General features: G+C 44.6%; 1 protein-coding gene across 1 annotated transcript in view; it reads left to right on the forward strand.

The window, feature by feature from the left end:
- kalrna (kalirin RhoGEF kinase a) overlaps positions 1-13,245 on the forward strand; it is a 135,345-nt gene that overhangs the window by 43,758 nt on the left and 78,342 nt on the right. The window contains exons 4-13 of the mRNA XM_040148029.1: positions 1,501-1,693; positions 2,651-2,824; positions 2,953-3,036; positions 3,196-3,327; positions 4,186-4,308; positions 6,331-6,453; positions 6,933-7,124; positions 8,312-8,443; positions 10,425-10,523; positions 10,678-10,809. Coding sequence (XP_040003963.1) covers positions 1,501-1,693; positions 2,651-2,824; positions 2,953-3,036; positions 3,196-3,327; positions 4,186-4,308; positions 6,331-6,453; positions 6,933-7,124; positions 8,312-8,443; positions 10,425-10,523; positions 10,678-10,809 — 1,384 coding nt within the window. The remainder of the gene's footprint in view (positions 1-1,500; positions 1,694-2,650; positions 2,825-2,952; positions 3,037-3,195; positions 3,328-4,185; positions 4,309-6,330; positions 6,454-6,932; positions 7,125-8,311; positions 8,444-10,424; positions 10,524-10,677; positions 10,810-13,245) is intronic.

Raw genomic sequence — 13,245 nt, forward strand, 5'->3', positions numbered from 1 at the left:
GACCTATTACATGTTCAGTGAGCGTTGTTTTGATGAAACTCTCTTAAACTTGATGCCGCTTTGACTGAGTCCCTGTTCTAAATATGTCCTTTTCTCCAATGTATTTGTTTGCATATTTCCATGTACTTATATACAGTTTGTTGTATACACACTGCACAACCCCCATGGGCAGGCTACATGGATGAAGATGCAACAAGCGAAGCTAAATCACCATCTGGAAGGTGTTCTGGCCTCGTCATATCCCAGTTTATTTACATAAATGTGAACGTGGTGAAAACAAATCTAAAAATACGCATTTCAGTGTTCTTCCCTGCTTTCAGGTGACCAATACAGATGAATGTACATTATGTGGTAGGTTTGTTATGCAACAAGAGGTAAAGGAGTAGTTGTACGTTTTGGGAAATGCGCTTATTCGGTCTCTTGCCGAGAGATGAGAAAGTGGACACCACTCTCAAGTCTGTCCAGTAAATATAAGGCTTACATGATACCAGTTAGCGTAGCTTAGCACAAGGACTGGAAAAAGAAACAGTAGAGACCTCAGGAATTCAGTGCTCCGGGCCAAGTCTGGCACATAATCTCCAATAAATCCGTTTCATGTTGTTTATATACTTCATTTTTTTTTGTGCGAACTAAACAAATTAGATGTAACATGTTAACTCGTGAGCTTTAGAGGTGCTGTCAGTGGGGTTTTTTAACCTTCAGACAGGGCCAGTCCTTGTGTCACACTAAACCTGACTTTGTGACCCAAATATTGTTTTTGAGAGAAAAAATTCCCTCGCTGTTGTTGGGAGACTGTTTATGAGCTGCTCGGCGATGGGGCATTACAGCACATTTGAGCTCTGATGTATAAAAGCCTGCACTATGAAGGCCAAGAAACAGTTTGGTTTTCAAGTCAGCATGGCGATTCGCATGTCCCCCTGTCCTGTAGGTGCTTCTGTAATTACTGCAGCTACATTACTCGCGAAAACAGGGGGAAACTGATTTGACCTCCCTCAGGCTGCTTTCAAGTGTGCGGTAGATTTTCTCTCTTTTTCTCTCATACAGAGATTTGTGCAGGAGATGAATTGAAAGAAGCCTCTAAATAGCCTTTCGAAAACCAACTGCTGCACTTTTTAAATTACCAAAGTGTGACGTACCAAAGGAAACTAAAGCCGAGCCTGGGGAGGCCCATTTGTTACTGACTCTGTTGTGCATCCACTGTCTGTTACTTTATGTTGAAACATACGTCGTTTTTCAAAATGACCAGAAACTGGCTGCAAGCTCGCCACACTGCTTCCTTGTAGATCAGTATAGACCAGTGCTCAGACTGCTTCACTTTAAGTTTACTTCAGTAATAAGTCTGATGTTTACAGTCTGACAAGAAAACATCAAGACTAATTCATTTCTCTGTTTAGGATTTTGAAGCTATTCTGCCATTTCTTCTTAACCCCTCCATTGTCCTTTTCTCTGGTCCCTCTCTTTTCCCCTCTTTCATTTTTTGCATCTCTGCCGTCCATTCAGTGAGGATGTGTGTAAACGTGGTTTTACTGTTATCATCGACATGCGTGGGTCTAAGTGGGAACTGATCAAGCCTCTGCTGAAGACACTGCAGGAGTTTTTCCCAGCCGAGATCTGCGTGGCGCTCATCATCAAACCCGACAACTTCTGGCAGAAACAGAAAACGAACTTTGGCAGTGCAAAGTTCTCCTTTGAGGTCAGTTGGCTTTTGTTTCCTTTGAGTCTCAGTTTGAGATATGACCATGCAGTGCTGAAACTCAGATTCCACGTTTTTGGACGGCAGTAATGTACACATTAGAATTTGTTTTCACTGCGAAAGGATTGCGTGCTACAGCAGGAAGTGGACATAACAATTTCACCCCTCAGTCCCATAAAATAAAAGTGTCTTTGTTTAGGTTAGCCCCACTTTGCACCTCTCATAGATTTATTATTACACTTGAGTCCCAGATCTAAGCAAATGTTTCTCTGAAAGCCAAATGCCTGTTGTTATGTAACGCTTCCGTTTAGCAGAGCGCAAGGGTTAGGTTTTAAAAAACTGTTTGGTTCAGGTTGGCTAGCGGTCCACTTTTGCAGGTGAAGCCAAGTCGGCTTGTGTTAGCAAAGGCTTCAGTTTAGCACCTAAGACTCCGTGGTTCGGGCTAGCCCACAGTTAATTTAGTAGCTTAGACAGATTTGGGGTTACAGAAGACTGTTCTTCACAGGGACAGGGTTTCTGCTCTTCATTTAGAAAAACACATTAGTTCAAATTTAAGTGTTAACAGCATTGGGGTCAAGTGTTCACTCTTCCTTTGCTCATTTGCTTCCATGCTGCGGAACATGAGAGAAATATCCTACATTGTGATTTAGGGGAATAGACTATCATCTCTAATCTTATAGGTAGAATAGTATTTGACAGCTTTTTTTCCCCGTAACATTTTTTTGCAAGTACATCATTACTGGGTCTGTCTTAAGGCAGGTAGGTCAAGATTCACAACAGACAAGCCCGAGTTGATTCATAAACTTCCAGCTTACGTACTGGTATACAGATGGTATTTATCTCTTTTTATTTTCTCAATGTGTGTTTCACAGCTGGAACATATGTTACAAACCTGGATCATCCTTCACCGCTGTATGTTTTGATATTTCTCTTGAAATTTCTGTTTGTGTGTACCAGACCAGCATGGTGTCAGTTGAAGGTCTGGCCAAACTGGTGGATCCCTCCCAGCTGACGGACGACTTCGAGGGCTCTTTGGACTACAACCATGAGGAGTGGATGGAGCTGAGAGTCTCTCTGGAGGAGTTCATGTCCAATGCTGTTCACCTGCTGTCCAGACTTGAGGACCTGCAGGTGGGGGATGGACAGATGAATGAATGGCTAAATCAGGGAAAGATAGACGGATGGTTTAAAAGGATTACAGGAGCCGTCCACCCCAATATAAAAAAATTAAAAAAAAAACCTGGGGCTGTGTGTTGCAGGAGCTTCTGTCGAAGAAAGAGTTCCCCGCAGATGTGGAGGGATCTCGTCGGTTGATAGAGGAGCACACACAACTGAAGAAAAAGGTGAGAGAGCTATATGATACTGAATGGGGAAATATCTAAAGAAATCAACAAGTAGTTGCATTTCCATCCATCGTAGTTCTCTCATCATTACAGACAACTCTGAATCATGTTAAGCCATTAAAGTAAGTTGATACACTCGCGTCTCCTCATCGTGTGTAGGTGCTGAAGGCTCCAGTGGAGGAGTTGGACCGTGAAGGCCAGAGGCTGCTGCAGTGTATCCGATCTAGTGATGGTTTTTCAGGGAGGAACTGCATCTCTGGCTCTGCTGACTTTCAGAGCCTGGTGCCCAAGGTAATTCACCCGTCCCAGGGAAGTTCGCTCCAGCTGGGAATATAACCGGCTGGTGTGAGAAGCCACGTTGATATCATCTCTAGAAAAATCGTGTTTTATCCTCGATACAGGAGGGACTAAGGGCCTCCAAACGGGCCCAGGGAGAAAAAACAAAAAGACGTTCGAAAGCTTCTTGATTGTTTAAAAAAAAGAAAAATACAATGATTTATAATAACTTTCTGTTGCACACAGACATCATAGCTGCTGTGCTGAAACAGGCTGTGGGGTAGGAGGCATGTTTCAATCTCAGCGATCTCCCTTAAGCAGCATGAAGGCCAATGAAAAAAGAGGACAACGTGCTCGCCAGTGTCAGGCCGCATGACACAAACAAACACTAGCAAAATACTTTTTAAATAGCAGGTATTTAAGAATTAGGAATAGAGCGTTAAAACAGAATACAAACCGCAGTCACATACATCATCTGTATTAAACTTTGATACCTGCAGATGCTCTGCGGTCTTTTGCCAGATATACCAAGAAAACTGACTGTTTGCATTCACAGAGCTCATTCGACCGTTGGAATATTAGCATCAAAGACTCAGACTCTATTTTATGAACGGAGGCAACGTGATTCAGGATAGAACAGTCATAGTTCCATCAGACACTGGAATTATTAAACTGGACGATAAAATAAACAGTAGATGTTGTATTTATGGACCATTAGACAAACTGTCCTGCAGTGAACTGTGGCGTGTTTCTCTACTTTTTTTTTATTTTTTAAAAGCAATCAAGCCTCAAATCTATGTAACCAGTCGAACTCCAAATGGGTACGACGTAAGAAACATCATCTAACAATCCTTAATGTTTGCTTTATGCCAGGTGGCCAGTCTGCTGGATAAGCTCCACTCCACGAGGCAGCATCTCCATCAAATGTGGCACGTCAGGAAGCTGAAGCTGGACCAGTGCTTTCAGCTCCGCCTCTTCGAGCAGGACGCCGAGAAGGTGAGTCGCGCCTGAGCCCGATGCCACCAAACGAGCAGGAATCATCCCGAGGGAGCGTAATAGACGTGTTGTATATTGTGATGGCTGTGTGAGATGTGGCAAAGCAAGAACTTGATCAAAGGGACGGATTGTTTTTGAGACAAGGGAGTCATAAGTGCCAAAAAGTACAACTATAGATTTAAACACTAACTCAGCACTTACATTTTGCATTGTTGGAGCTGCTTCACAATAAAAGTCCCCCAAATTATACTTATACTACATTTGATTCTCTGTCCTTTTCACATCAGTGTCACTGTAAATGTTTCCGGGAACTTCTTAGCGGTCTGACTAGATTAGCCTCTGCCATTTATCTAAACAGAGGAACCCAGTTAGCAGTTAACCCAGCGGAAAGTCAGCCAGCATTGCTTCACTTCCACCAGCTAAGTTATTGGCTGTGGTTCAGTGTTTGGATTCCATTCATCATTAACATACCAGCCTGTTTACAACAACAAGCAAAACTATTTCAGTTCCACTCTAAAATGCTATATATGGAAAGATCACGCTCTCGGATATGAAGCAATCAGTATTCAAGGAATACGGGAAGTTGCACTTGAATACAACAGAAAAAAACCTGCATATATAATGATGATGATTGCATTGTGATGAGTGCCAACTGATGTGTGGGATTGCTGACATCCGCACACCCAATAAACACCGATGTGTCCTGGTGACAAAGCTCACGGTGTCAGGGATGGGCGGGTCCGAAAAACACCGGTCATCGTGGCAACGGCACTGTGCGACAACCGAGGTCATTCACATGGATCCAGGATGGCTGAGCCACGTCGACCTGTAGCCCTGTCTCTTGCCAGCAGAGCTTTGTGTTTGGTAGCATCCTAAGTGCCGTTGATGGGAGTGCAGCTTGTACTCTCACACGCACACAAACACACGCTTGCACAGACAGACGGGCGTCAGCTGACTCGGTGCGTTGTTCCACACTGAAATCCACATGTAGGAGCGGTAAATATTTACCGTAGAGCAAACAGAGAGGAACACGAAAACGCTTTTGTCCACATCAGTGTTGCGGTGCGCTGAGGAACTGCGGGGGGTGCGTGGACCAGTTTACACTGTGGGAAACACTCAGCTCTCCCAGTCGAGCCAGGGGGACGGTCAGATCTGACGAGGTGAGAGAGACAGGGAGAGACGACTGTGTAGATGTCGCGGTAACCATGGAAACCACACGGGGCCACCCCCAGCCTCCATCTGTCTAGAAAAGATTGAATCGGATGGAGAGGCAGGCGTGAAGGTTGCCCCTGCCTCTCAGGCTTTACGCTGACCACAACAACAGAAAATGCCAGTCGTGTTTTTCAAGGAATATTCCCAAGTTTTGTTTTGTTTTGTTTTGTTTTAACAGTCGGGGTCATGTTTATATAGTTTGGCCACAGTTTCTTTCTCAGTTATGTTAACATTTTACTCAGCAGCTTTATTGTAAACGCACAAGATTAGTCAGGGCAGCTGCTCGAAAATGGTTAACAGGTTTCATAACATGAGCGAGGAACGTTATGAACTTCGATCAAACAAACTTTGACCGAGAAAAAGAATCATGCAAGTGTTCAATCAAAGGATAAACTATAGTTGAAGGAGCCACTAACTGTCTATGAATGGTATAGTTCAGATCAATTAAAGGAGTTTTCTTCTCTACATGCTGAAAGAAAATCTTCATCGTTCATTTAAGACTGAAAGCTCATTCTTGATCTTAAAAACAGTCGCTTGACAAAGAAATCTGACTCTCCACAGCTTTCAACTGCAACAAGCAATAAGTGAACTACGAAGTAAGATTTGTCAGGCAACAGTGTTAAAGAACCCTTTTAAATTGATCAAGTGGTCTTTCACATGTGTTCTCACAGCAGATGGTTTCTCTTTGTTCCTGATGCAGCTTTCGGGGTCCAGCGTAAGGCTGCCTGCGCTGGCAGTGGCAGAAAAAAAAAAAAATGTGTGACGTGGTTCGCAATGTTGTTAATGATGCTGTGTGGTGTGTGTGTGCAGATGTTTGACTGGATCAGCCACAACAAGGAAGTGTTCCTGCAGAGCCACACAGAGATTGGCCGAGCTTACCAACATGCTGTGGAGCTGCAGACTCAACACAACCACTTTGCCATGAACTCCATGGTAGATAATGTCCTCAAAACCACATTACATCACTGTACAACACTGCGTGACAGCAGCGGTCACCATTATGATCAGCACACAGTCACATCTGCATTAAAGTCTTATTTTAACTTGGTACAGCTTAAACAGCTCTAGCAGTGGAAACGCACAAGCCATGGCATGAAATGAAAAGTACACTTCAGAAGAATTCAGTTCATTCTTAGTTGGGTTTGATACAAGAAGCTTTATACAAAAAATACAAAATAGTAACACACCATCGATTCTGTTTTTACATGGTCAAATATTTTTAGAGTTTTATAGAAACAGCTAGTTAACAGCATTAATTTTTATTTATTTGAGTGTCTTTACACAGTATGTTACACCAAATGTCAACAATAATTAAATCCAGTTGTAGTGATGACAGACCAACAGAACAAGCCAGTGGGTTACCAACAGCAGTGTTGTCGTTTTTCCTGTTTTGTTTTTTTTTTTTTTCCCAGAATGCCTATGTGAACATCAACAGAATCATGTCAGTGGCGAGCCGACTGGCCGAGGCCGGTCACTACGCCTCCGCACAGATAAAACAGATCTCAAGCCAGCTGGATCAGGACTGGAAAAGTTTTGCCGCTGCACTCGACGAGCGCTCCACCATCCTCGCCATGTCATCGGTCTTTCACCAGAAGGCTGAACAGGTGGGATCATGAAGGAGAGAAAAAAAAAAAAAAAAAAAAAAATCAAGCGGTTACCCAGACGTCTTTCACCAGAGCTTGCCCTCTGACCTTTGCTGGCGTCCGTGAAAATGAATCGTTACGCAGCTAGCACTAGGTGGAACCACGGGGGCGGACGCTCTCTGTTCCTAACCCGGTGTACGGACTTCCCTTTCACTTCCTTGTCAGTAGAGGAAAAGCTCTTCCACTTACTGTGAGACTGCTGCTGCTTGGTTGCCGCTCTGGTATCGGTCTAATCTAGGAGTCTCTCTGCAGCAGACGCATGTGCAGAATGCAAGATGTAAATACGACATTTTTAGTGTCCGATTATATTTAACAGATCAAACTGCTCCACTGCTGATTCCTGGAAGGTTGACATGGCAACAGATGGGACTTGCCTGATTCCTGCTGGGCCTTTGACATTAGCTACAAGTGTACATTTGAGAGAGGAGGAGATGAAAGAGGAAACGGGGGGGGGGGGCAGAGAAGGGACTGGCTGAGACCGAGAGAGAGAAAACAGAAAAACAAAAAGTGTCAGGATGAGAGATGAAACACATGGAGAGAGAGACAAGCGAAAGAAAATTGGCAAGACTACAGAGAGACAAAATGGGAGAAAGGAGTAAAAATGAGAGGGATTTACAGGGAGAGAAGTGAAGGCTGTCTTCATTTTTGCAGCCACATTAACCCTGTTAGTGAATTATTATTCCAAAGTACAGGAAACAAGACTAAAGACCTAAAGCCATGCTAGTGTCCTCCAGAGTTTGCGGTGTTCACAGTTGCCAATACAAATTAGAATGACTAGAATTCTTCACACGGGGAGGATGAGTAAATACAGCAAATGTCATGGCAATCCGGCCAGTAGTTGCTGACATATCTTTCTCTGCACCGAAGCACGGGACGGATAGACGGATCTAACCACCAAGCAACCGCCATTCTTTAGCCCAGGACTCAGAAAAACAAGGCCCCGGACAGATGTCACATTGTGGAAGGGTGAAAGCAGACAAAGAAGGGACAGAGTTGTTAGTTAGATCAGCAAGTGTAGTGTGAAAAAACCCCTCTGCATTACATTGTAAAGCAATTTTCTAACTGTTTTTTCCCCCCATATCTTCTTAGTCTAGGTTCATTTTGAATTGAACACAGACTTTGTATGGTTTCCTGTGCTGCCTCCTCAGTTCCTGTCGGAGGTGGAGGCCTGGTGTAAGGTCTGCAGTGAGGGAGGGTTGCCGTCTGAGATGCAGGAGCTGGAGCTCGCCATCCACCGCCACCAGAGCCTGTACGAGCAGGTCACGCAGGCTTACACCGAGGTAAGCCGGCGCCAGCGCAGCTAGCCACGCACGCGGATAACCCCGGCCACCGAAGTCTACTGACCACGCTCGAACCAGCGTGACCCAAATTAAAGCGGACACGTCCATGCTGTGGGACAACATGGCTGTAGTGTCAGTTAACGGCACCAGTTTCTTCCGTCATTTTTTCGTCCCTGCTAACAAACCCCTGCTTTCTCCACTTTTCTCCATTATAAATGTGTGTTTCCCAGCATGCTTTGGTGTCCACTTCCCAGCGTGTGGCGTAAGAGAGCTCCAACGTGCCCACGTCATTCGCTGTTGCGACGGCGACGGTTAAGAAAGACAGTTATCTCAATGAAAGCACCATTTCTGTTGGTAGCGCTGCGCATGCCCTGGAATTCTTAGAGCCTTTAATGCCCCCTGAGCTGCCAAACAAAAGATTATAGCTTTTAGGACGTTAAAAATGACTTTTAGTTGTTACGGGATGATATTGTTGGGAAAAATTATATGTTGGGCATCGTTCAAAAATAGTACCAGTATACCCCTCAGGAGGAGATACGGACTCCGGAGTAAGCAGTGTCTCCTTTGGATGCTCTAAGTGCTGCTCTGTGGCAGCTCAGCGAGGCTGGCTGTGTTTGGCTGTGATGACAGGGTGGCGTTGGTCAGCTGCTGCACATCCACCGTCCTGCCGTCTGAAAACCCGTCCGCGTTCCACTAAATTTAGTCTTGGAACACTCCCGCTCTCCTCTGCTCGCTGCTGCAGTCTGGCGTTTTATCTTTAGACAGGCTGCTGCTGTGTTAGCTCAATTTATGCTTATCTGTGAAAGATAACATACATATACACACACACACACACACACACACACGTAAAGCTCTGGGCAGAGGCTCGGACTGAGGCGGTGAGGCATGGCGAGCAACGACAGCGATGCTTCCCGTGAGAGTGCTGCAAAAAGTGACACGCTCACAGACCGGGTTTTATCTTTTACTCTTGACTTGCTGCGTAGATTTAGTGAGCTGAAAGAACGGCGCCGACGGGGTTCCTTCTAGGTTTCCTCACCATATGACACGAATTAGAAACTGCAGGCAGAAGCTCCTCTTGTTTGATGTAAATGGGTAAAGGCGAGTTACATCACATTCTCTGTTCTGTAAAATAGTGTGACTATAGGCATATTTGAACCATTAAAGGCACAGGAGGCAAAGATGCAGGTGTTTCTGCCAGGTGTGTGTGTGTGTGTATAGCGGCATGTGCTGAAGCTTTTCTTTGCTTGGTTGCTTTAAGCGAGACAGAAACAGTCTCTGAATTCTCAGCAGAGCGTTTGTCTCATCCCCGGTTTAAAAGAACTCCCTCTTGCGCTTTGGTGTTCTCCCCCCTGATCAAGGCAGTAGAAACCACCAGACCTTGGCTTACAATCATCTTTACAACCACTCCGTGTAAAAACTACTCTTTAGCATGTGCGTCTCAATATGTAAATCTTCTTGATTTTTTTTTTTTGCTTTTTTTTTCTTCATGTTACTGCCAGACCTGCAGCTCAGGAGCCCGTAAAATTTCTGGAAAGACTCCCTCTCAAATAAAAGCAGCGCCTGCCGAACACTTAGCTGATTAGTCGTCAGCATACTCGATATATCATAAAGTGCACATACGCGTGGACCAGCAGCATGTGTGAACCAGTCTACATCAACTCAAATAACGATCACCCTCCTGAAAGTTCATTATCGTTATGTTGTGTCACAGAAAAAAAGAAAACAGGACCCACTGCTCGGTGTGCGATGCAGAGGTGTCAGTGATGTGTTTCCGTGTATAATTTTGCAATTAGCGGTATTTGTTTTGGAGAGGAGCGAGAACAAAGGGAGGGGAGAACAAGGAAACTAGCAGAAAGGCAGAAAATCGGCATGTTTTTCTGCCTCCACTTCAGTCTGTCTTCATCTGCCTCTTGTTTCTTTGCGTTTGTCTATCTGTGTAGCCTTTCTAATGTCTCTGTGACCTACCTGTCTGTGTTTCAAGGTAAGTCAGGACGGTAAAGCCCTATTGGACGTCCTCCAGAGGCCTCTGAGTCCCGGCAACTCTGATTCGCTGACGGCCACTGCCAATTACTCCAAAGCGGTCAGTGCCACTGCTGTTCGTTTGTGTTGTCAGGGCCTGTTCTGCTAGTCAATTGCAAAAGAGAAGCAGCTGCAAGTATTGTATATCAAATAAAAAATATAATACAGTAAATTACAAATGTCACTATTTAGTTAACATTTGTGGTGATTTGCAGGTTCACTGCATCCTGGATGTGGTTCACGAGGTTCTCCACCATCAGCGGCGTCTGGAGAATATTTGGCAGCATCGAAAGGTCCGACTGCACCAGAGACTGCAGCTGTGTGTTTTCCAGCAAGATGTCCAGCAGGTACACACACACACACACACACACACACACACACACACACACACAAAGCATACAACAAGCAAGTGAAGTGAACACGGTAGGAGCGTGTTGGGGGGAGAGAATTCCAAAACACAGAGTGGAAGAGTTAGAATATATTGTTGATATTGGATGTAAACTCTGGTTTCTGTAGAATGCCAGCTTTTTAGGAAATGAGAAAAACACCAACATTTTATGGCAGTTTTGAGTTTACTGAAAAGGGTTTGTAAGGGTTTTGTGTAACCATGAGGTCAGAGACTTTCCTCAAACCACAGCGGAGCACGTAATCTTGTATGAAGGCATGTAATCAAGTGAGCAGGCAGCAGCGATGTGTGCGTGTGATGAACTTTGCTGAGCGGAACAGATGAGGATCCACACAGATGTTCACTCGTCTTGGCTGTCTTCTCCTCCCAGCTGAACAGTGTGTAATGCGAAAATTGCGAGAGATAAAAACACTCGGAGCGGATCTCTGCTCTGCCGGTGCCGCCGCTCATATTTCACAAGACAAGCAGGCCTTGCGGGTTTCGGTGAGGTGTCGGCCCAGATTCCTGGATGTTTTACAGATAGTCAGGAGCCCAAAAAGTAATATCACAGCTATATTTTATGAGGGCCGTTTTTAGCCGGTAGGTTGAAAGCCATCAGCATGGGAGGGGGGAGGTTGGGAGTATTGCTTTACTTTCTTTAATGTGATTGTGGGTCTGTGAGTAATGCAGTACAGTGGAGTGAGGTACAACCAAATACCACTGACATTACTGAAAACTCTGGCATCTCAGTTAACAGTCCACATGTGGACTCGCTGACGATAATTTTTATTTACCCCCCCCCCCCCAAATCTTGAACATAAAGAACAGTAACAAATACACACAGTGACACTGATGCAAAGCAGCTGAAATCAGGCCCTGGCACTAACGTCCGACTGCAGAGTTGCAGCCCCACAGTTCTCGTCGAAGCTGTGCCACCTATAGGCAAAAAAAGGGGACGGCAGGAACAGCCGAGATCGGCAGATGTCGATGTGTACCATCTGCAGGCAAAGAGAGAAACAATAGAAAAGGATGAAAAACCAAAATAGCCAGAAAATTAAGCGTAAGTAATCATGTGAGTCATTTATCAAAGAAAAATGTCAAATATTTGCTGGTCCAAGCTTCTCTATATGCTGTTTCTCAGTTCTATATGTTTGGGTTCAAGACTGTTGGTTGGACTAAACAGGACATGAACAAAGAACTGGGAACTTGTGATTTGAATTTCCCACTGCTTTCTGACATTTTACTGACTTAACAATGACTTGATTCGTTGAAAAAGGGGATCGAAAATGAAAATAAACATTATTTGCAGCCTTAATCTAGTCACGTAATGTCGTTTCATACAATGTTTGGTTGGTCGGAACAAGAGTTAATGTTGCACTTTGTGTCACATGGCCACATAAAGCGTCTCTCTGCGAACGCAGACCTCGTTATTTCTGGTGATGCTAGGTGAAAAAAAGGCTGAACAATTTGCAGGTGCCCAGGTGGAGGTGTAGCCAATGCTAATAGATAGCTCTGCTTATTCATGCTGGGAAGTATAAGTGACTTAAATCGACGAGTTAAGTAAACAACCCATCGGATCCAGCACAACCGTGATTATTAGCTCTGTATGTTGATAATTAAATACTTTAAACCTGAATCTGACCAACACAAGGCAGCAGAACGGTCTCCGTTTGTAATGAATCACAGATTAAGATTCCGAGTTGTCAGGACTCCCTCTCTTATGTTGAAATGAGAGACCAGCTTCATCTGTCGGGGCAAATTTTTTTTTTACTTTAAATGCTGATGAATGCTAAGGCCCGGCGCCCTCCAGGTGTTGTCGATGCCAGAGGAGTATAAGTCGCAGGTAATGCAGTGTGCTGGCGGTAGCACGGTAGCAGTGGTAGTCACAGAGATAGCAGCAGCAGTAGCATAGGGACAGTGCTCGTGGTAGCAGCAGCAGTAGCAGCAGCCGCTACAAGCAGTAGTAGCACTAGGAGTAATAGGAGGCTTACCAGAGGTTAACCAGAGAAAACAGACTCTTCACTCTCACTCCATACTGCTGCTATTACCATGATAAAATAAATCTTACTTCTCTGAGGTCACAGTCAGTGTTTTTGGAGTAGACACACACACACACGCACACACACGCGCACACACACTCACACAATGACAAAAGCACATCGAAGTAATTTAAGAGAGACCTGTTGTAACTAAGAGAGAATTGTACGAGAGGATTAGGGCGTCAGGCCATCAGCCGTGCAAACATTCGTATGTGACCCGAGAGAGAGTGTGAGAGAGTATTTAAGAGAGGTAAATAGAAAAAAGACGGAGAGAAATTGTGAGAGAAAAAGAGGTGATATCAGTCAGTTATAAATCCACTGAAAACAGAGTTTTGCCAACTGTAGTCGTCATGCGTCAG

Source organism: Xiphias gladius, chromosome 16 (genome assembly GCF_016859285.1).
Source record: "Xiphias gladius isolate SHS-SW01 ecotype Sanya breed wild chromosome 16, ASM1685928v1, whole genome shotgun sequence".
NCBI classification, from domain to species: Eukaryota; Metazoa; Chordata; class Actinopteri; order Istiophoriformes; family Xiphiidae; genus Xiphias; species Xiphias gladius.